The sequence below is a fragment of the Eubalaena glacialis genome, chromosome 7, assembly GCF_028564815.1.
Source record: "Eubalaena glacialis isolate mEubGla1 chromosome 7, mEubGla1.1.hap2.+ XY, whole genome shotgun sequence".
Classification (NCBI taxonomy): Eukaryota; Metazoa; Chordata; class Mammalia; order Artiodactyla; family Balaenidae; genus Eubalaena; species Eubalaena glacialis.
In genome coordinates, this window is record NC_083722.1 from 60,315,206 (window position 1) to 60,338,374 (window position 23,169).

The 23,169-nt window shown below is 48.0% G+C and overlaps 1 protein-coding gene across 2 annotated transcripts in view; it reads left to right on the top strand.

The window, feature by feature from the left end:
• Positions 1 to 22,357, top strand: part of CMTM7 (CKLF like MARVEL transmembrane domain containing 7) — a 41,386-nt gene extending 19,029 nt beyond the window's left edge. The window contains exons 2-5 of one of the 2 annotated variants that reach the window (XM_061195226.1): positions 12,549 to 12,722; positions 17,488 to 17,586; positions 20,104 to 20,185; positions 21,775 to 21,887. In XM_061195226.1, coding sequence (XP_061051209.1) covers positions 12,549 to 12,722; positions 17,488 to 17,586; positions 20,104 to 20,185; positions 21,775 to 21,788 — 369 coding nt within the window. In that variant the 3' untranslated portion in view covers positions 21,789 to 21,887. Of the gene's footprint in view, positions 1 to 12,548; positions 12,723 to 17,487; positions 17,587 to 20,103; positions 20,186 to 21,774 lie in introns of both variants that reach the window. The other variant, XM_061195228.1, reaches the window with a different exon arrangement.
• Positions 22,358 to 23,169: the final 812 nt, after the last annotated feature.

Consider the following 23,169-nt stretch of genomic DNA (forward strand, 5'->3'; position numbering starts at 1 on the left):
GTCACAGTAACTGTGCCTTTGAACCGAGGACATGGTGGCTGGAGAGGGAAGAAGACATGGGCGAGGTGTCCGTGCCAGCCCCCGTGGTCTTGTCCTCTCTGGGGAGTTGTTCTCTAGAATTGGGCCAGAGGGCAGGAGAGGGGGCACTGGTGGCCCGCAGGAGGGGGAGGCCTGGTGCATTTTTCTTTCATGAGTGGCTTTGTCTGTGCCAAGGTCTGGACAGATGGCACAGCCAGCTCATGTGGAGCCTGTGGTCAGCAGTCTGAGACAGCCGCCTCCCGGACGGGCTCGCAGGGGGAGCTTCCTGTCGGCCTCCGCCTGCTGTGATGCGGGGGCTGCTCCCCACGTCACCCCCAAGGGTCCCCGGGGCATCTGTGCCACCTGCCGCCCTCCTCCCACCCACCTTCTCCGCCCGTTCCTCTGGCTGTATCTCTGATTCTGCTCCTCGTCCCCCTGCAAGGATGGGCACAGCCTCCTCCTAACTGACCACGCGCTCCTTCTCCCCCATCTCCACTAGATTCGTTTTCCAAGCCTGCAGTTCTGTTGTGGTTCTTCCCTGCTCGGTAACCTTCACTGGCTCCCCGTTGCCTGCCCGGAATGTCTACTTCCTCAGCCTGGACTCGGACGCCCCCCCGCCCCTGCCAGCTTTGTTCCCGTCACGCACATGTGCGGTTTGCCTGCAATGGAGAACAACTCACCTGTCCCCAGATACGCCCCGTGCTTTTCCACCCCACGCCTTCCCACCGGGTTCCCTCAGCTGGAAGCCTCCTTTTCCCTTCCCTGTGTGTTCAGATCCTGCCTCCTGTGGGTCCACACTGGGCCACACCCGCTCTTCACAGAGGACGTGCCTGGCCTTCCTCTCCTCCAGCATCTTTCCTCACAGGTGGTACCTCCCTGATGGCATTCGTCCCCTGTTTTCTTTTTAGGTACCTGTGTCCGGGTCTGAGGCTCCTCGCCCTTTGGGCAGCACGGGTGTCTAAGCTGTCCTACGTTGTGCTCATCTCCCGGTGACAACTCGCTGCACTTCAATGAACCACCATTTAAGTGCTGCTCTGTGCTAAGAGCTTCTCAAACATCATCCTGTTTACTCTTCCCAAAATACCTCTGCAAGGACTTTTTTTAAAATTAATTAATTAATTAATTTTTGGCTGCGTTGGGTCTTCATTGCTGCACGCAGGCTTTCTCTGGTTGGGGCGAGCAGGGGCTACTCTTTGTTGCGGTGTGCAGGCTTCTCACCGCGGTGGCTTGTTGCAGAGCAGGGCTCTAGGCGCACAAGCTTCAGTAGTTGTGGCACGTGGACTCAGTAGTTGTGGCTTGTGGGCTCTAGAGTGCAGGCTCAGTAGTCACGGCGCACAGGCTTAGTCGCTCCGCGGCATGTGGGATCTTCCCGGACCAGGGCTCGAACCCGTGTCCCCTGCATTGGCAGGCGGATTCTTAACCACTGCACCACCAGGGAAGCCCTATCCCCATTTTAAAGATGAGGAAACTGAGGCCCAGCGAGGTTAACTGGCCCATTAGTAATTGTGTTTGTTAAGTGACTATTTGACCTATCATGGTTGCTGGCTGTGCTTTACTGTTCCCCTTCAGCCTCACTCATTCTGATTGGAGGTGGCCTTTGGCCAACACTCAGGCTTCCTTCTCCACTCCTCACAGGATACCAGACGACAGTCATGCATCCTTAACCACTGTGGTTTTCCATCAGTGACACATGCTTACAATCCTTTAATGGTTCTTAGGTATTTGCTTTGTCATTTTTTATCCCAGACTAATTTCTTTTTCCCCCAGGCTGGCACTGGTTTGGCATCATGCTGCCTGGGTTTTTAATCAAGGTATCCCACACCCACATTCTCAAATTCAGCAGGTGCTTACTTCTGGCACATGCCCAGGGCTGGATACCAGGCCTCCTGCTGGGGCCGGCCGCACAGCTTCTTCAAATATTTACTTCCCCAGGATCTGGCCAAAGTACTGAGTGGCATAACCCTTTCTTCTGCATCAAGGTTTCCGTAGGATTGTCTTTGGCAAAGTGGAAACCAATGTGGCCTTGTGTCCCTCAGCAGGGCTGGGAACATGGTTAGGACTCAATAAATAATCACTGAATAAATAATTTATTCTTATTTTCACTTTAAAAACTGGGGTTGCCTGAATGGGAAACCAGGGAAATTCTGAAAACAGATGCATCGGTTAGCTTTTGCTGCATGACAAACAGTCGTAAAATCTTGGTGGCATCAACAATGAGTGTTTGTTGCTCACATGGCGGAGGTCAGCTGGGGTTGACCCTGCTAATCATGACCCGGGCTGGCTTCCATGTCTCGAGGTTAGCTTCTAGGCTGATCTGAGCTGGGTTCAGCTGGAGTAACTGGGTTCAGCACTATCCACGTGTCTGTCACCCTCTGGGAGCAGCAGCCTAGCAGCTTGAGTCTTGTGACATGGTGGGAGGTGGCGTTGTCGTAGAGCTCATGGTGGGCAGTACCCGCTCCCCAGACTCAAGGACCTGCCTGTGCTCAGCACTGTGTAGACAGTTGCCGCCCTGAATTTAAAGAAAATCAATACGTAGATGTATCTGGTAGGAGGATCTTCTTTTCAAGTGAAATCTTACCAGGAAGCGTAAATAAGTGGTTCTCACCAGCTGAGCCACTCGGGGTGGGCCGAGAGGATGCTAAGGCAGCCGTCCTGGGCTCCTGCTTTTCCCTCTTAGTTGCCACGGCTGCAGGGAAGCCCAGACCGAGAGCTCGAGGATGTAGCCTCTGACCGTCACTGGCATTTTTCATTTTTCTCAATCGAACCCGGAGCCTCCAGGCCCAGCAGTTTTTGCCCCATCAGAGCCTCTCGTCGAGGACGATCCAGGACAAGCATCCTCTCGGATGCGATGTGGGACGGAGGTGGGGATCTATCGAGCCATCCGCCGCCGTCCCCTTTACAGCGGCTTCATTATGTAATAGTCAGCGACAAGGTTCTCAGAGGCGACAGCTGCCTTCCAGCTGAGCTGCCCCAAGAGCATCTCCGCAGAGGGGACGTGTCTAAGCCAGAGTGCCAGGTGCGAGACGCAGATGTGATCTCTCACCTGGGCCCACCACTGCCCCCTGAGCGGACCTCAACTTCCCCTTGCAAAGAATCAAAACACGAAACCCAGAACAATGCATACTTTCAGAACAGGCCAAGCGGAACCTTTTTTTTTGTTTAAGCGCCTGCTCCAGCTACTGTGCTTGCACAGCAAATCACGCCCAAGGTTAGTAGCTGTAAAACAGCCACTTATTACGCTCACAGAGTCTGTGGGTCAGGAGCTTGGGCAGGATGCAGTGAACAGGGCTTGTCTTTGCTCCAGGATGACTGGGCTGCATCTGGGAGACCTCGAGAGCTGGGGCCGGAATGATTGAAGACTAGCTTTCTCACGTGTGGTGGTTGATACTGGCTGGTGACCAGCTCTCAGCTGGGGTTTTGGCCAGACGCCCACGTGGCCTCACCAAGTGACCGCTGGTGGGAGAGTTCCAGGGGTGCGTCTGCAGATGGGGGGGGTCACAGGGAAGCTATGTCGGGGCCCCTAACCCAGCCGTGGGAGGCCTGCCATGTCAATCCCACCACATTCCAGGCAGTGCCAAGGCTGCCCAGATTCAAGGGGAGCGGATGGATTCTGCTTCTTGGTGGGGAGCAGCAAGGCTCTGGAAGAGCACAGCAGCCTGGAAACGTTGCTGTGGCCGTTTTTGGAAAACACAGTCAGCCACAGTGTGCTAACGGGGGGTCGGATGTTCCTTTTACCCTGCACTGCTGAGGCCGAGGGAATCAGAATATCTGGTTGCAGAGAGTTTAAGCTTCTTGTGCAGCCCGGTCCGGTCCCGTCCCGTCTTCTACCCCAGCCCATTGAGTCCTCAGGGAAAGCTTTACAGTTAAAGCTTTGCTGATGAAGTCATCTGCCCAGTCCCACAGCTTGGGAAAAAAAAAAACACATAAAAGAGGCAGGAAGCAGGGTACTGTGGTTAAGAACCGCATTTGGGAACCAGATGGAAAAGACTGAATCCCATCTCTGTGCAAATAGCTCTATGGCCTGGGGCAGGCACCTCTCCACATCTGTTTCCTCATCTGTAGAAGGGGAGTCATAATAGCACAACCCTGTGCCGGGCACATGGGAGGTACCTAATGGGTAGTAGCCATTCGTGAGAATAATCATCATTATTTCAGCACTTTGTAAAAAGCTCATGTCCCAGCAAGGGCTGTGGACCCTGCCCCTGCTCCCCCTGGTCCTGGAGAAGATTCTTGGCAGTCAGCCTCTTTTATTTTATTTTTATTATTCATCAGGGAACCTCTGAGAAACACTAGCTCCTACTCTGAGTCAGACCCTGGCTGTACACAGGGGTCTTATCATCTGATTTTATCTCGATCTTAGAATGTTAAAAAAGAGCATTTAATGTATTTTCTATGTTTTCTCCTGTAAATTAATATTGTGTTCCCTCAATTGAAAACCCACCACTGGGGAATTCCCTGGCAGTCCAATGGTTAGGACTCAGCGCTTCCACTGCCAAGGCCCGGGTTCAGTCCCTGGTTGGGGAACTAAGATTCTGCAAGACTAGAGGCCAAACAAAAGAACCAGGGAAAGAAAACCCCACCACTGTTTCAGTAGGATAATTTACTAGAGATGGCATTACTGGGTCAAAGGATATGCATTTTTTAAAGATATTTGACAATTTGGTGTTGAGCCCAGCAGTGCCTCCCAAGCCCATGCTCAGTTTTTTTTTTAAATTAATTAATTTATTTTTGGCTACATTGGGTCTTCGTTGCGGTGCGTGGGCTTCTTATTGTGGTGGCTTCTCTTGTTGCGGAGCACGGGCTCTAGGCGCACGGGCTTCAGTAGTTGTGGCACGCGGGCTCAGTAGTTGTGGCTCACAGGCTCAGTAGTTGTGGTGCACGGGCTTAGTTGCTCTGCGGCATGTGGAATCTTCCCGGACCAGGGCTCGAACCCATGTCCCCTGCATTGGCAGGCGGATTCTTAACCACTGCGCCACCAGGGAGGTCCCCCATGCTCAGTATTAACCCTCACATGTTAGTTCACTGTTAATGTTATTTCACGGTTCGTTGCATACTTATTTGGGGTGAAGCACCAGGACTTCCCATGTGTTAACTGAAGTTAATCCTCATCGCATCCTTAGAGGGTGTACTGTCACCTTCATCACCTGCTGTAACAGTCACCAATTCATGCCCAGTCCTCCTTGAAATACATCCTCATCCCCTTACTCTTCCCATATTATTTTTAACAGCTTTATTGAGGCATAATGTACATATTGTAAAAGCTACTCGTTTTAAGCATACTATTAAGTGATTTTGAGTAAACTGACAGGGTTGTGCAGCCATCACCGTAATCCAATTTTAGAACATTTCCATCATCCCCCAAAGACCTCTCATGCCCACTTGCTCCCATATTATTGTGAAGCAGCTCCTATACTACGTTTTGGCTCATCCATAAATATTTCAGGGTGTGTCTCAATTGCTGGGCACTCCATCTGCTTGTTGTGGTGGCCCCTGCTAAGGCAGCCCCCCTCCTGCTTGTGCCCCCAAAGCAAACCCGTGTGTCCAGTGCTGCCTCCTGTAACCTGAGAGCCAAGGGGACATGATTGCGGAGAAGAGGCTGCAGTCCACCCACAGGCCATGTTTACTGCGGGGTCCTGGTGAGAATCCAGTTTCACCCCAAATGCAGTTCTGCACACATCACTGAAGGTCTCCTCTGTGCTGGGCCCTGGGGGTACAGCAGGGAATTTGCTCTGGGCCCTGCCTGTGTGCCCACAGCTGACCCATCTCCAATGAGGAACGCACTGGCCAGCGGTGGCCTCGGCTGGGGTGGCCAGCTTGTCAAAGCGTCACTCTGGCCTGATCCACACCTGAACGTGTGCGTGTGTATTTTGCACAGCTTCCCTGGTGACCCCTTGCTTCTGGGGTTAAAGCTCGCAGTTGTTTCAGATGCACAGGAGAACCGCAAACGTACTGGTCTCCTCCCGCACGTAAAAGGTAGGGCCTGTCCAGGGCGATGCTTTTTCCTTTCTCTATTCCCCTCTCAGCACGAGGGAGCAGGAGCGTGGCACTGCCCAGTGCCTGGAACGTGGAAGGCCTCAGGGGTGCACCGTAAACGGTATTCATTCATTCCAGCCACAAATAACTATGGAGAACCCACGCACCATTCAGGGTTCCTGGCTCTGGGGCAACAACAGTGAGCAAAACAGATCAAAGCCCCCATCATCAGGGGGCTTATGTTTGGGGGGTGACAACAAAAATAAGCAGGTGAAATACACAGCTTGCTGGGGCTCTAAAGCAGAATAACCGAGTGAGGAGAGACTACAAATGATAAAATAATTAATCTTTTTAAAAAGCAGAGTATAAAACTGTATACAGCATGTAATCCAATCTTCAGAAAGGAAAAATAATACATATGTGCTCATAACATCCATATGTGGAAAGAAATACCCCAAAATACCAGGGGTGGTGGTTATCTCTGAGAAGTGGGATTATGGGTGATTTTTGTTTTCTTAAATAGACACCGGTATGAATTAATTTTCTATACTGAATAAGTATTGATTATGTAATTAGAGTAACCCTATTGTCTGAGCAGGACACTTGACATGACCGCCATTTTTAACGGGCCTACCTTTCTGAGTTGGAGCCCCAGAGCCCTGCCTCCGAGTGTGTGGGACTCTGAATCAGGGTAGGATTCCCTTCTTTTATCCGGGGTCCCACAGGCTGTTCCGTGCTCGCCCCTAGTGGGAACTGGACAGAGAGTTCAAGCCCTTGGCTGGAAACAGAGGCAAGAGCCAGGAAACGGTCCTGGAGAGAAATAAGCAGGTCCTGTAGGCAGGGCAGCATCATGGTGGGGAACAAGGACATGCAGTCGCATGCCGGGGGCCCAGCTGGCTCTACTTCCCTGCTGTGTGACTTTCAGCAAGTCACTTAACCTCTCTGTGCCTCATTTTCCTTGTAAAATGATGACAGTAGTATTTACCTTCTAGGACTGTTGTGAGGATGAACTTGGTTAAAAATTGTAGAGCACTTAGCCCTGGGCTTGGGTATAGTAAGTGCTCACGAAGGGCTGTCCTTTGTGGAGCATCAAGTCAAGGAGGGCCAGTGCGACAGAAAGGAAATCCACATGTGAAACAAGAGACCGGGTGGCAGCTAGGCATCCTGCAGGGCAGCCCCCCATGACAGTGCGTCCTCCTGGTCAGTGTCAGCGGTGCCGAGGTTGAGAGACCCTGAGTCCAGTGAAGCCGCAGCTGATTAAAAGGAGAGAGTAGATCTGTATATGTGCCATTAAAGAGCTCCAAGACGTGTCATAAAGTGCTTTTTACAACTTGACATGTGATCTTTGTAATACAAGAAAGCAAAATAAGTGAATTTTAATAACCAATGAATAATCCTTTGGCACGTGGCTGTTCATGAGATTGCAGGGGCCATTTCCTGGTCCCTAGAGGGGGCCTCACCAGCAGACAGGTGCATCTCCCCGTGCCCCAGGGCAGAGCTCAGCCACAGCTGGAACACTGCAGAGTCTCCTGCCTGCCTGCCCGCTGCCAAGCAGAGTCACTAGGGGCCTGCTTGCATCTACAAATGCAGTTTCCCATCACTGCCTCATCGTCCACATCTCTGACTTTTTGAACAAGCTTGGCTTTCATCTCCTGGGCTTTTCCAGAAAAGCCTCTTAGAGTTGGTCTGAGGCCTTTTGATGTTGCCTTTTATCAGTTGCTTTCCCTCCTCCTGCCTGTCTCTCTCACTGAGACATTATCCCAAGGTCAGAATAAAAACCCTGCGAGAGGGTGGGGTGGGTGACCTGCTGGCATCTAGCCCCGGGCTCTCAAACAAAGGTGTCTGGTGCCATCTGCAGCCAGACACAGGCACACTCAGTGCCCTAGACGTGGCAGGGCATCGGGGGACAGGCCTGCCGAGGGAAACCTGAGACCACCAGAGGTCATCTCCTGAGCACTGCCTCTGGAGGCTTCTCCAGAACTTGTCCATCTTAGACTTCAAAATTCCATTTCCTCCTTGAGGGAGACCCACCCAGGCCTGGGCCTGCTGCCTGGCACCTGGCCATGGACTTAGGGACCAGCCTGTTTTAGTTCCAGAATTCTCAGGGGACGATCGTCTCTTTCAGGTAATGTTCAGTGTGCTTCCTCTCCTGTGAAATTGAAACACACTGCTGCTTTCACAAAAATTATCTCTTCTTTCTGATAAGAATTCTGATAGCATGGAGTCAGAAAGGACACGGTTTGAGGGAGACGAGGTGGTTTCTAATCTGAGGGAAAGCCAGTGGCTGTAAACATGCCGTGGTGGGTCTGTGAGACCCGGCTTTGAGGTGAGGGTTCTTGCAGCATGACTTTTAAACCCCTGGACATTTATGTTAGATACCTTATTTTCAACTTTCATGACAGTTCATTATAAAAGAACAGACCTGGGACTTCCCTGATGGTCCAGTGGTTAAGACTCTGCACTTCCACTGCAGGGGGCATGGGTTTGATCCCTGGTCGGGGCACTAAGATCCTACATGCCGCACAGTGAGACCAAAAAGATAATAATAATAAAAAATAAAAGAACAGACCTTTATGAAAGGAGCTAGGAAGCACCCAGAGAAACAAGTGAGTCCTTTAGGTGGTATCACATTGACGTTACTCTAAACAGAACCAGGACTTCCTTGGTGGTCCAGTGGGGAAGACTCCGTGCTCCCAAATGCAGGGGGCTCAGGTTCGATCCCGCATGTGTGCTGCAACTAAGAAATCTGCATGCCGCAACTAAAAGATCCCACATGCCGCAACGAGGATCCCGAGTGCCTCAACGAAGACCCAGCACAGCCAAAAACTAATAATAAATAAATTTTTTAAAAAAGATAAATGAATAAACAGAACCATATGTGTCTTCCAAAAGCCTCCCAGCCTTCTTCACTTCAGTTTCTCTGAATTCAGGCTTTTCTCACTGAGAACAAGAAAAGGTCCTAATAGATAAACAACAGGGTCCTACTGTACAGCACAGGGAACTATATTCAATGTCTTGTAATATTGAATAATAGAAAAAGAATCTGACAAAGAACATATATGTATAACTGATATATATATATATACACACACATATATACACACACACATATATAACTAAATCATTTTGCTGTACACCTGAAACTAACACAACGTTGTAAATCAACTCTACTTCAAATTTTTTAAAAGGGTGGGGGAAGAAGAGGTCCTGAGAGGGCTGGTTGCAGGGGGCGGGGCGGTCGCCCACATCCCAGGCCTTTTCTCTCCATTGTCTGTTCTTTCTTCTGCTTCACCTTCCTGGCTGCCCCCTGAGTATTGATCTAGAGGATTCAGGGCACTTGCAGAGGTTACCCACTGGCCCTGGAGGAGTTCTTGAAAAGTTTAGAGTCAATCAAGTCTCTCTCTTTTTCTTAAGTGCACTAGCTAAGATGCTGGCTAGCTAAAGTAGTAATAAATGACTCCGGCAAAAAGGACACTTTCGGTAGTATGCATAAGTACACACCATTTGCTGTCTAAACGAGATTGTCCAAAATTGGGCTCTGCTGGAGAAGAGCACGTGGTAGGTGGCCTGAGACCCAGGGGTCAGAATTCAGGAAGTCTTATTTCACAGTCAGGTTTCCCATAGAGGTCTGAGACAGTTTGGGGTAGAGCAATAATGTACTTCCTGCTGCATGGCGCTCAGCCCCAGGGCTCAGAGGGGAAGACCTGCCCGGGCCCCTTTCGTTGGTTGGGGAAACTCCCACCCACGTGTCTGCAGACTTTGTCACAGATGAAGACTTATAAAAATTATTCTAATCTTTGAATTAAATTAGGTGCAAAACAGCTTCTCCACCTAGAAATCCACTGCATAATCCTGGGTTATTTGCATTTTAAGGCAGGCCTTGAATTAAAATGCCCCAGTGTGTGTGAGAGGGTCAGTGCAAGGCTGGGGAGACCCCCCAGACTCCCCAGAGAGACGAGGCCTGGAAATGGGGGCTTATAGGGCAGCAGAGCTCTGACCATCATGCACTCTCCTGAGTGAAGCAAAGCCTCCCTTTGAGGCTTTAAAACAACCTCTAGGTGTGAATCATTATATCACTGTGGCCGGCTGGCTGGAGAGGAACTGAAAAAATGAAAATCCTCTTGCTGCTCATTAGCAAAGGGAAATACGCAAATGTTGAGGGTCCCTGTGTGTCAGGACCACACTCTTCTGCTTTGATCTGTTAAGCAGAACACTCTTCGTGCCCACTTTAGGCTCAAGCCGAGTGTTCTTTGCTAGCTGCTGTCCCTGTACCCGAGGACCCTGGTAGAATGCTAGCAATGAGGGGCTTTGGAAAGTAGAGTTTTTAGCGTTAGCCACTTTAACCAGCGTTAGATCCATTTCGTGATCTAATTCTCATTGTAGACTCACATTTTCTACAGTGGGGTTTCTCCACAGTAGGGCAGTAGTTTGAAGGCTACACTTGAGGCCAGATAGTTCTGTATTACGGGGCCTGTCCTGTGCATTGTGGAGGGTGGGTAGCATCCCCCCTGCAACTGTGACAACCAGGAATGTCTCCAGACATTGCCGAATGTCCCATAGGACACGAAATCACACACACACACCCTTGGAGAATCACTGTTCTGTAGGAAAGAGGCAGTGTGAAATATTTAAGCTTTGTCCTAAATTAGTTGTGCTTTTAAAATAGACCCTGAGACTTTACATACGTTTAACACCTGTGTGTTATTGGTTTATCCCCTGTGTGGGGTGAACAAGACTTTGTTCTCTGTGAGTGGCCTTCCCAGAAACTCAGAATCTTCTCTCTCCTCTTCCAGTCTGCCCTTCCATGGTATTCTTATGTTGCTAATAATTGACCTGATCTGTTCATTCATTACTAGGTCATTAGTTTATTGAATCTGCACACTCATTCATTCATGTAACAATATACTTAGCAAGCTGTCACCGCAGGCCCCGGGGGGAGCAAGTACCACCTTGTAGTCAGGATTCCCACACATCTGATGGCACATCCGCCTTCCTCAGGTCGTTTGTGGTGAGGGCTCACAGCTTTTGGAAGGCAAAGCTGCATCTGACATGGAGGAACAGGGTCCCTGGAATCAGACAGACTAAGGTTCAAATCGTGCCTCCGCGGCCTACAGTGGACATAGCCTTAAGCTAAGTATGGAGGCTTGTGTGCCTCCATTTCCCCTTATGAGCATGGGGATGATCTTGCTGACCTGGTAGAGTTGTGGGGAGTCTCAAGGAGATCATGTACATCAAGCATCAGTAAGTGGTAACGATGAGGAAAATCGTAAATTTTCTATGGCAGGACAAACAGAAAAAAACAAACAAAAACAGCAACAACAAATGACATGCCCCCTTTGTGGTAGGCCTTACCCCATGGGCAGTGTGCATCTGCATTACACATTAACCAGACCTCCTCAAAGCAGGAGGATGAGATCAACGTTTGAGAAAAAGCTGGCCCCTTTCTTCACATGCCAGCATTGTAATTCTATGATTAATATATTTCTTTTTCATCTCCTATAAGGGGTTGCATTGACTAAAAAGTTTGTCTCTACATGCATAATTGAAAAAAAAAAAAACACTTGAGGAACTGTGTACACAATGCTAACCTGTCAATATGATACATAATTTCTTTGTCTCAAAAATATATAAAACTGCGGGACTTTCCTGGTGGCGCAGTGGTTAAGAATCCGCCTGCCATTGCAGGGGACACGGGTTCGAGCCCTGGTCCGGGAAGATCCCACATGCTGTGGAGTAACTAAGCCCGTGCGCCACAACTACTGAGCCTGCGCGCCTAGAGCCCGTGCTCCGCAACAAGAGAAGCCACCGCAGTGAGAAGCCCACGCACTGCAACGAAGAGTAGCCCCCGCTCGCCGCAACTAGAGAAAGCCCGTGGGCAGCAACAAAGACCCAACGCAGCCAAAAATAAATAAATAAATTTATAAAAAATATATATGTATGTATAAAACTGCATTTCTAACTCCTGATCAATGGAGCAGTTCTCAGAGCTTCTGATAATCTGTTTCCCAGGTTATAGTCCTCAGTGTGGCTCGAATAAAATTCTCTTTTCTTTCTTCTTAGCTTGCTGGTTATTTGATTTTTCGTTGACAGTAACTTACTGTCTGCCAGCTGGTAGGTTATACGTATGAACTGACGTTTTGGTGGGTCAAAAACAGTCAAATATTGGCAACTTCCTTCAGTTCAACCTAACATGGAAACCTGGGGTTCAGTATCACGCTGACTCCGTGGAGGTCCAGCAAATAAGGGAGGTGGTCCTGCCTGGGTATTTCCAGAATCCCTGCCCTCTCCCTGAGGATGCATCCTGCTGGCGCGTGGACCTCAGAGAACAGAGAGAACAGACCACTCCCTGCCTTCCTCAGCATTCACAATGGCTTGTGTTTCAAAAGCTTGTACTGTGGGAAATTACACTGTTCCAGCCAATTTGTGATGGGGTAACCTGGATTGTGGCAGCTCCTCAGTTCCCTGTGGCTGTTTGTGTTTCTGTTGTTTTGTTGTTCGTTCCCTGGGTGCCCATCTTGGGTGGGCATTTCTCTGATGTCTCTGTGTTCACGTCCCAGGTCTCGCTGCTGATCGCCTTCATCTGCGTGAGGAGCTCTCTGTGGACCAGCTACAGTGCCTACAGCTACTTTGAAGTGGTCACCATTTGCAACTTGATCATGATTCTCGCCTTTTACCTGGTCCACCTCTTCCGCCTGTACCGCGTGCTCACCTGTATCAGCTGGCCCCTGTCGGTAAGGGAGTGGCCGGGCCTGCTCTCGGCCTGCACGAGTCAGGATGCTGGCTGGGCACTGAGACCTGACAGAGTCCTTCCTGTCTGCCCTACCCCGCCTCCTGCACCATCCTTGGCTGCTTCAGCTCTGAATTTCCCACTGTTGGGTGGACGTCTATGCCTCATGTCCCACTGGTTTCTAAAACTCACCACTGGTTTCTAAAACTCACCTTCCAGCTACAAGAAGGCTGTGCCTCTCACCTCAGTGCTTGTTTTCTCAAGTGACAGAAAATGGGCTGTGTGTGGGTGTGACTTGGAGGAGGAACATGGAAGGAAGAAGCTGATAGGGGTGATGGGTATTTACACTGTGTGAGTACTGATAAGATTTGTCAGCTAAAGTCGACTGGCAGAGTCTGAGGAAACATGTCAGAAGTTTCTAGGGTTTTTTCTTCCCACTATATTCTTTTTAAAAACAGATTTATTGATATATAATTCACATGTCATACAATTACCCATTGAAGTGTACAATTCAATGAATTTTAGTGTGTTCCCAGACTTGTGTAACCATTACCTCAGTCATTTTTAGAATGTTTTCATCACCTCAAAAAGAAACCCTGTACCCTTTAGCTGTTACCTCCTATCCCTCATTCACCTCCAGCCCTGAGCAACTACTAATTGGCTTCCTGCCTCTGTAACTTTTCCTATTCTGGACATTTCATATAAATGGACTCATATATTTGGTCTTCTGTGACTAGCTTCTTTCATTTAGTAGAGTGTTTTCATGGTTTATCTATGTTGTAGCATATATCAGTACTTCATTTCTTTTTATAGCTAATATTCCATGGGAAGGATATACCACATTTTGTTTATTCATTCATCATTGATGGACATGTGGCAATTATGAATTTCTACCTTTTGGCAATTATGAATCATGCTGCTATGAACATTTTGTGTACAAATTTTGTGTGTGGACATATTTTCCTTTTGCTTGGGGATATACCTAAGAGTGGAATTGCTGGGTCACATGGTAACTATGTTTAATTGTTTGAGGAACTGCCAGACTGTTTTCCAAAGTGGACGTACCACTTTACATTCCTAGCAGTGGTATATAAAGGTTCTAATTTTTCCACATCCTTGTCAACACTTATTTCCAACTTCGAGATTTTATTAATTCTAGTGAGTGTGAAGTTACAGCTTGTGGTTTTGATTTGCATTTCTCTGATGACTAACGATGTTAGTCATCTTTTCATGTGCTTTTTGGCCATTTGTATATTTTCTTTAGAGAAATGTCTTTTCATATCCTTTGCCAATTTTTTGATTAGGTTGTCTTTTTGAGTTGTAAGAGTTCTTTGTATATTCTAGTTAAATGTCCTTTATCAGATATTTTCTCCCATAATTTTTTCTTTTTCTTATTTTTTTTTTTTTTACTTTCTTGATAGTATCTGTTAAAGGACAAGTTTTTTATTTTGATGAAATCTAATTTATATTTTTCTCTTGTTTATGGTTTTGGTATAATATTTAAAAAGCCATTGCCAATTCAAGATCATGAAGATTCACCTCTGTGTTTTCTTTTAAGCCTTCCATACTTTTAGCTCTTACATTTAGGTGTTTGATCCATTTTGAGTTAATTTTTGCATATAGTGTGAAGCAAGGATTCAGCTTCATTCTTTTGCATGTGAATATCCTGTTGTCCCAGTTATCTGTTGGGAAGGCTATTCTTTCTCCCATTGAGTGGTCTTGGCAGCTTGTTGAAAATTAGTTGGCCATAAATGCATGGATTTATTTCTGGACTCTCAACTCTGTTGCACTGATCTTACTATACTACCTTGGTCACTATGGATTTGCAGTAAGTTTTGAAATTAGGAAGTGTGAGTCTTCCCATTTTTCCTTTTTTTTCAGGATTGTTTTGGATTTTTGCCATTCCATATGAACTTTAGAATCAGCTTTTCAGTTTCTACAAAGAAGTCAGCTGGGATTCTAATACGAATTGCATTGAATCTGTAGATAAGTTTGGAGAGTATTACCATTTTAACAATATTAAGTCATGATCCATGAACATGGGAGGTTTTCCCATTTATTTAGATCTTTTAAAATTTCTTTCAACAATGTTTTGTAGTTTTCAGAGTATGAGTTTTATACTATTTTTGTTTAGTGTGTTCCTAAGTATCTTATCCTTTTTGATACTATTTCAAATATAATTATTAATTTCATTTTTGGAGTGTTCATCACAAGTGGATAGAAATACAATTGATTTCTGTATATTGATCTTGTACCCTCAATCCTGTTGAAATCATTTATTAGATCTAATAGATTGTTAGTGGATTCCTTAGGATTTTCTATCTATAAGAGCATACCATCTGTGAATAGAGACAGTTTTACATTCCTTTCCAATCTAGATGCTTTTTGCTTCATTTTCTTGGCTCATTGCAAGAAATTAGTTGAATGTTGCATTAAAGTGGCAAGAGCAGATATCATTATCTTGTTGCTGATTTTAGGAGGAAAGCACTCATCTTTTATCATTAAATATGATGTTAGGTGGGGGTTTTGTAGGAGGTTTATCAAATGGAAGATGTTACCTTCTAGTCCTACTTTGTTGAGTGTTTCCATCATGAAAGGGTGTTAGAATCTGTCAAATGCTTTTTCTTTGTCTGTTGAGATAGTCATGTAGGTTTTCCCCCCAGGATTCTATTAATGTGGCATATTACATTGATTTTCACATGTGGAACTAACTTTGCATTTCTGGGATAAATTCTGATTGGCTGTGGTGTATGATTCAGTTTATGTGTAGCTGGATTTGGTTTGCTAGGATTTTTGCGTTTGTATTCATAAGATATATTATTGACCTTTAGTTTTCTTGTGATGTCTTTGGTTTTGTTATCAGGGTAATACTGGCCTCATGGAATGATCTGGGAAGTGTTCCCTTCTCTTGTGTTCTTTAGAAGAGTTTGGGAAGAGTTGGAATTGATTCTTCTCTAAATGTTCGGTAGAATTCTGCAGTGAAGCCACCTGGTCCTGAGCTTTTCTTGTGGGTAGTGTTTTTATTGTTAATTCAAATTCTACTTATTATAAATTTTATTCAGATTATTCCTACTTGAGTCATTTTCAGTAGCATGTCTTTCTAGGAATATCTCATCTAAGTTATCTAACTTATTGGCATATGATTGATCATAGTATTCTTTTAAAATCCTTTTTAACTCTGTAACACCAGTAGTGATGTCCCCACTTTTATTTATTTATTTATTTTTGGCCGCACCTCTTGGCTTGTGGGATCTTAGTTTCGAGACCAGGGATTGAACCCAGGCCCCAGCAGTGAAAGCACCGAGTCCTAACCACTGGACCACCAGGGAATTCCCATCTGTCTTTCATTTCTGATTCTGGTCATTTGAATGTTTTCTTTCTTTTTTCTTGATCAGTCTAGCTAAAGGTTTCTCTATTTTGTTGATCTTTTCAACGAACCAGCTATTGATTTCATTGATTTCCTCTATTTTTCTTCCATTCTCTGTATCATTCATTTCTGCTCCAATCTTTATTTCCTTCTTTCTTCTTGCTTTAGGTTTAGTTTGCTTTCCTTTTTCCAGTGTCTTAAGGTAAAGGTTAGGTTATTAATTTGAAACCTTTCTTCATTTTTTTTTTTTAATTAATTTATTTATTTGTTTATGGCTGTACTGGGTCTTCGTTTCTGTGCGAGGGCTTTCTCTAGTTGTGACAAGCGGGGGGCCACTCTTCATCGCGGTGCGCGGGCCTCTCACTATCGCGGCCTCTCTTGTTGCGGAGCACAGGCTCCAGACACGCAGGCTCATTAATTGTGGCTCACGGGCCCAGTTGCTCCGCGGCATGTGGGATCTTCCCAGACCAGGGCTCGAACCGGTGTCCCCTGCATTGGCAGGCAGATTCTCAACCACTGCGCCACCAGGGAAGCCCTCTTCATTTTTAATATAGGCCTTGACAGCTATAAATTCCTCTCTGGAGCACACCCCACTGTCAGTGGCCCTAAGCCCCAGTTCTCCTCTGATCTGGCGTTTGTGGGGAGGGGAAAGGATGAGGCGAAGCATTCCCTTGTTGTCGAATGACAGAGGCGCCCCGCCTCATCCAGGGCCTGCGAAGACCCCATTTTATCACGGAGAGTGAATGGGGCGGAAATGGATGCCCCTGTGGACCCAAGGGAAGCAAAGGCGGAGTCACCTCTTCCTGCAGAGCCCTCAGCAGTCTGGCCTGAGGGCACACTTCCAGCAGAAGAGAAGAGGGAAGACAAAATGAGGACAGAACTGGGAGGACTTTTGTTCACAGAATGGGGAGACCCTCCAGGCAGCTACCAAAACCAGCACATTGCTAGCCCAGAACTTTCTCTGAAGCAGAAGCGAAGGCACACATCTTTTTAAGGGGCTTTGCTTTTCAGAGCTGGAGCTTCATTTAAACTCTCCATCCTTGGAGTTGCAAGCAGCTCATTTGCTTGTTAGTAGCTTTGGCCGGAGGTCAAGGTACCATGGACAGATTGACCTAAGGAGTGGAGTGGTCCTTAGGGGACATCTCTCCTCACCCGAGAAGCATCCTTTCTCTTTGTCGCCTCTCTTCCTGCCTGCCTGGCGTCTTTTCTCTCTTGTGTGGCCTCATCCGGGCTGGCCTTCCTTTCTCGTTGCCTGTGAGCTTTGCTGCTCCTGCCGGGGTGTTACAGGGAGAAGAGGAAGTGTCACTCCCTCCCCTCCATCCATCTCTCCTGACACCCAGGTGCCTCTGAGAACCAGGAGTGGAGCTCCCTACCCACTGCTCTGCTTTGTTTTTGCCCCCAGGAACTCCTGCACTATTTAATCGGTACCCTGCTCCTCCTAATCGCGTCCATCGTGGCAGCTTCCAAGAGTTACAGCCAGAGCCGACTGGTGGCTGGAGCGGTGAGGACATTCTCCGGGAAGCGGCAGGAATGAATTCCTGTTCCGAATGCTCATTTTCTTCCTCTCAGGGCAGCAAAGGGGTTGTTCTCTGGGGCTTTTCTTTCTCAGAATCAGTCCGGACCTTGATCCACCAGCAGTGGTCTCCAAAGAGCCTTAAACTTGGGCCCACGGTGGAGGGTGTCAGAAGGTGGATGGGCAGGGCTGTTACAAACTCAAATGGCCCCAGTGGCCCAGGCCTCTTTCTCTTACAGCCACTACTTAAATCAGGGGGCAAGTAGGTTTTAATTCTCATGTTCACTCCGGTCATTTGCTCATGGCTGTCTCAGCCCTGTTCAGGGAAAGGTTCTGAGGCCTCTTTCCAGCCCAGGGGAACATTATTGTGATCAGCTAGTGATAATCTGCCATGAGTCCTAGCTTTGCCATTCCTGACTTTTAACAGTATTCAGGCCAGGAAATAATACTCCTATACCTTTCAGAGGTGAAAATTGACCCATCTGCTAACCTGAATAGAAGTAGCATGGAAGTGGACAAAACATAGTGCTATGGGAGCTATATATATTTATCACACAGATACACATATGTGTATATACATTATTTTAAAAAGATCTATAGATTCCTGTCATCTGATTTCTGATTTAGCTAATTGTTTACCGTTTGGAAGTCTGTAGGCCAGAACTGATTTGCCTCACTTTTCAAATGAGTTTTAAGAAAAGCTCTCTGTGTGATAGTCACTCACTTCCACACAGTACCAAAATTCTCTTGACTTTGGGCCAAGAGTGGGTGAGTGCCTGGAATTCCACGGAGGGGTGGAGTCTGCATGGGGCAGAAGGTCACCGCAGAGGGGCAGCCAAACCCCTGAGCACTCGTGCCCCTTAAGCACCTTCCCCCCCTCCCCAGGCAGTTTCCAAGAAGAGGGATGGTTGCCCCCTGCCCAGCTGCAGGCAGGCTGGCAGAGGGGGCACAGAAGAGCTTGGCGCCCGCTGTGTTTCAGGACCATGTGGGGAGATTCCCACTGGGTTTCCTGATTGAGGTGGCACATTACAATGTTAGCCCTGGAATCCCAATAAACCCCATTTGTCATACACGATCTCTGTGCCTAGGACCAAGCATGGGCCGGGCGAGGGGCCAGAAGAAATGAAAAGACATGGTCCCTGCTAATGAGAAAGTGGTTGGTGATCTAGCTTAGGAGGCCAGGGCACATGAAACAATTAGCACCCAAGGCACTGTCATCCAGAAGAGCATTGTGTAGCCCTATAATAAACTGTTCAGTTATGCAGTGTGGACAGTTGGAGACTGGGATGGTGTATAATGTGCTAATTGTGCGGAACAGACAATGAGAGGCCAGGACAGGCTCTAATAGGCTGATTATGTGGTGCAGACAATTGGTACAAAAGGAGCCACAGCAATGGACAGGGTCGGGGGTGGGGTGACGGGCAGCCACGTGTGGAAACCAGCAGCTAGGTTGGATAATCCTGCGCTTGGTCTGGCTGCTCCTGGGCCGTTCCTCCTGGACCTCAGGGAGCTCCCAGCCGTGCACTTGGAGGGCCCGAGGACACCTGGGCAACAGGCAAGCAGAGGTGGACTCTGGGCTCAGATCTCTGGTCTGGCCCTTGCTGGCTCCACATTCCTGGGCTGAAGAGTTGACCTCCTGTCCCTGGTTTCCTGAGCTGAAAAATGAGGGGGGAGAGGTAACAGCCGCGCCCACCTGGCAGAGCTGTGCGGGTTCCTTTAAAGGGCTTAGAACACTGCCTGGTGCGAAGTAAGTGCTCAGTCAGTGTTAGCTGCTGCCGCTGCCAGTGTTGTTGCCAAGTCAGGAGAGGCTACAGGCTTCCAAGTTCCAGGCAAAGACACCTGAGTCCCTGCCTGCTTCTTGCTCCGTCATTTAATGAGCCACTGTGAGGCCCTTTCCTTATCACAAACGAGGCGGCTGCTCTGGGCTAGGTGTTCACAGCTGAGCACAGAAAGGAAAGGAGCGCTGCCTGAACTTATTTCAGCCTAATGTTGCTTAAATACATGCAAACCTAAGACTAGGTATTGGGGCCTCAGCTTCTGGCTCCGACACAGCTGTAAAGCCAGACAGACGGAAAGCCTTTACGGATGAAGTGCAGATGATGCTACCACACCAAGAAAATCCATTTGAATGTTAATGTGTTAAAAACCCAAGTTAAAATGTACTATTCTTCCTTTTTCTGTCTTATTAGCCCAGGATAATTAAAGTCCAGTGGCTTGGCCCCAGCTCGGTTGTAAACATAAACCCGAGCGTGGGCAGGTAGTTGCCTAGAGAAGAGGTGAGGGGCGGCGACCGGAGGCCTGACTGTGTCCCAGCTGCGGGCCCGGCCGGGGCCCGGGCGTCACCTCCACACCTGAGCGAGGACGGGTGGCCGGGTCACTTGAGTCCCTGAGCTCCCTCCCAGCCACAGCTGGTATAGGAAACAGGCCCAGGGATGAGCAGCAGAAAGGGCTGCCCGCGTGACTGCCCTTGGCCTGGGCGCTTCCTGCCCCCTTTCTCCCGTGCAGATCTTCGGTTTCCTGGCCACCTTCCTCTGCCTGGCGAGCGTGTGGCTGTCCTACAAGATCTCGTGCGTGACCCAGTCAACAGGTGAGTTCTGGTCTGAAAACAGATGACCAAGAAGGTTCCCTCTGCTCAGGAACGGGAGGACACAGGCTCTGGACCTCGGCAGTAGGGAACCACCCTGCTGCAGAGGACCCTCTGCTCCGTCTTGTCTCCACAGCGCCCAGGGGCACCCTCACATCTATGTCTCTGAGGGCCAAGCGTTTTCTCTAAATGAGTTTCCTAATGACAAAAATAAAATGTAGTACATTTAGAAAATCGAAATAAGAAAAAGAAATTTTTAAAAATAAAAACCATTATCAGACTACCCAGAAATAGCACCTGCTGGGTGTCTATCCCTCCCTCCTGCATTTCCTCTCTGAGTATATATAGAGATGTGCTTGTTTTGTTTGTTTGTTTGTTTGGCTGCCCTGTGCGGCTTGCAGGATCTGAGTTCCCCGACCAGGGAGCGAAACCATGCCCCCTGCAGTGGAAGCACGGAGTCTTAACCACTGGACCGCCAGGGAAGTCCCTGCCCATGTGCATTTATTAAAGGGTCAGAGTTCATGTATTATTTTGTAACCTTCTCTTCTGCTCCTACCTAGCCCCCTATCAGGCACTTTCCCCACATCATTAGGTGTCCTTCTCTGGCATCCTTCATGGCTCCACGGTGTTGCACTGGCTCCATTGCATGTCGGTGCCGTAGTTTACTTGTCTCCTATTTGGGGGCATTATGTTTGTTTTTTTATTTTTTTTAAAAAAATTCTTTCCTACTAAACAGTGCTGTAATGAATATCCTTATAAATATATCCCTATACACACACTTAATATTCTTTATCTTTAGAATAAATTCCTAGAAATAGAATTGCTGAAAGTCAAACCAGCTATTTCGGTTAATTTACTTCTTTCTTTGATCCAGCACTTCCTTTCTTTCTTCTTTATCTTTGTTTTTTAAAAATACATTAAAAATATCGAAGCACCTTACCTTGCCCAGCAGAGAGGTTGCCACAGCAGCGCATCAGTCTTAATGGTCCCACTGGCAAAAAGCTAACAGAAGGCTAGGTGAAAGGAGCCAGTCACCAAGGACCACATATTGTAGGATTCCATTTAGGAAAAATGTCCAAAATAGACAAATCCACAGAGACAGAGAGTAGGGTAGTGGTTGCTTAGGGCTGGCGGGAGGGGTACAGGGGTGACTGCGGATGCCTGTGGTGCTGCTTTTGGAGGCGATGAGAATGCTCTAAAATTGTGGGGGTAGCTGCACAATTCTGTGAATATAGTGCAAACGGCGGAATTGCACACTTTAAATGGGTGAACTGTATGGTATATGAATTATATGTGAAGCTGTTTAAGAAAAAATGATGAAAAAAGAATGCGAAAAAGTTAATAGGTAATGTCTAAAAGTAATCTATAAGTGTTAAGTATACATATACTAGGTAAAATTACGGAGGAAGAGCCAAAAGAAACAGCTGAAGAAGTTACAGTACCTCTGAGGAAGAGGCCTGGGGTGGGGAGGAGCAGGGAGGGGAATCATCAGTCCCACGGGCGGTGGTGCGGGTTGGGGGAGGCAGCGCATGCGCAGCCGTGGGGCAGCCCTGCTGGCCGAGCTCTGCCAACTCTGCCGCTTCCTTCCCCAGATGCCGCCGTCTGATGCCCTAACAGCCCTCCAGCCCTGTAGGAGGCGCTGCAGGACGTGTGACCCACGCAGATGGAGGGGCTTGAGCCGGCGGCCGCAGGAGAGACCGGGGTCTGGGTCCCCGGGCCGGTGGATGCGGGAGGGGCCCTTCCTCCGGCTCCTGAGCGGGTCCAGCCTCTCTTGCCAGCCTTCTTCACGTCCTCAGAATATTCCTCCGCGTCCGGGAAAGAAAAGCAGCCTCCAGGGAAATCTGATCTCGCCCTCCTGCTTTAAAACCGCCTCAGGGACAGATGCCCCCCTCCCCCCGTTAAGGTGAAGGGGGTGGTTTTTGAATATTCCTGCCGAACCCTTCCCCTCTCCCCAGCCCTCGGGGAGGGGCGCTGCCTTAAATCCTCTTGTGAAAACACAGCCACCTCCTAATTTATCTCGCTTGGAAATCTGGTCTTGAAGGTACCCTCTTTCTTAAAGTGAGGCTTATGGGAGCGCCATGCGGTCAGCCTGTCCACAAATAGGAGATCTCGGTTCCTTTTGTTACCATTGTGTACGTGTTTGTGTGTTTTTAAATAAAATGTTGACTTGGCCAATTGCAGAAGGATTTCTTACTAAGTCAGAAGAAGGCTGTGAAGTGAGCGCTACCTGGGGGCCCACTGGGTTTGTGTGCCCCACTGGCGGTAAGAGGAGCAGAGGATGCAGATGGTCGTGGCCTTTCAAGATTTGAGTATTTTCTTTCTTTTTTATAAATTATGTATTTAATTTTGGCTGCGTTGGGTCTTTGTTGCTGGGCGCGGGCTTCAGTAGTTGTGGCGCACGGGCTTTGCTCCGCGGCATGTGGGATCTTCCCGGACCAGGGCTCGAACCCGTGTCCCCTGCATTGGCACGCGGATTCTTAACCACTGCGCCACCGGGAAAGTCCTTGTGTATTTTCAAAGTAAATTGATATAAAGGGTGGAAGCCAGTACTGTTTACACAAGACTCAAAAGCAACACAGGCAGCCTTTAAAAAGAGGGCAATTCTGACACATGCTACACCATGGATGAACCTTGAAGATATTATGTTAAGTGAAATAAGCCAGACACAAAAGGACAAATACTGTATGATTTTAGTTACATGAGGTGCATAGCATAGGCAAAATTCAGAGAGACAGGAAGTAAAATGGTGGTTGCCAGGGTCTGGAGGGAGGGGCCCTGGTGTGAGTGTTCAATGCGTACAGTTTCCATTTGGGAAGATGAAAACATTCTGGTTGGGACTTCCATGGTGGTCCAGTGGTTAGGACTCCGTGCTTCCACTGCAGGGGATACAGGTTTGATCCCTGGTCGGGGAACTAAGATCCTACATGGCAAGAAGCCAAAAAAAAAAAAAAAAACATTCTGGAGATGGACGGTGGTGATGGCTGCAC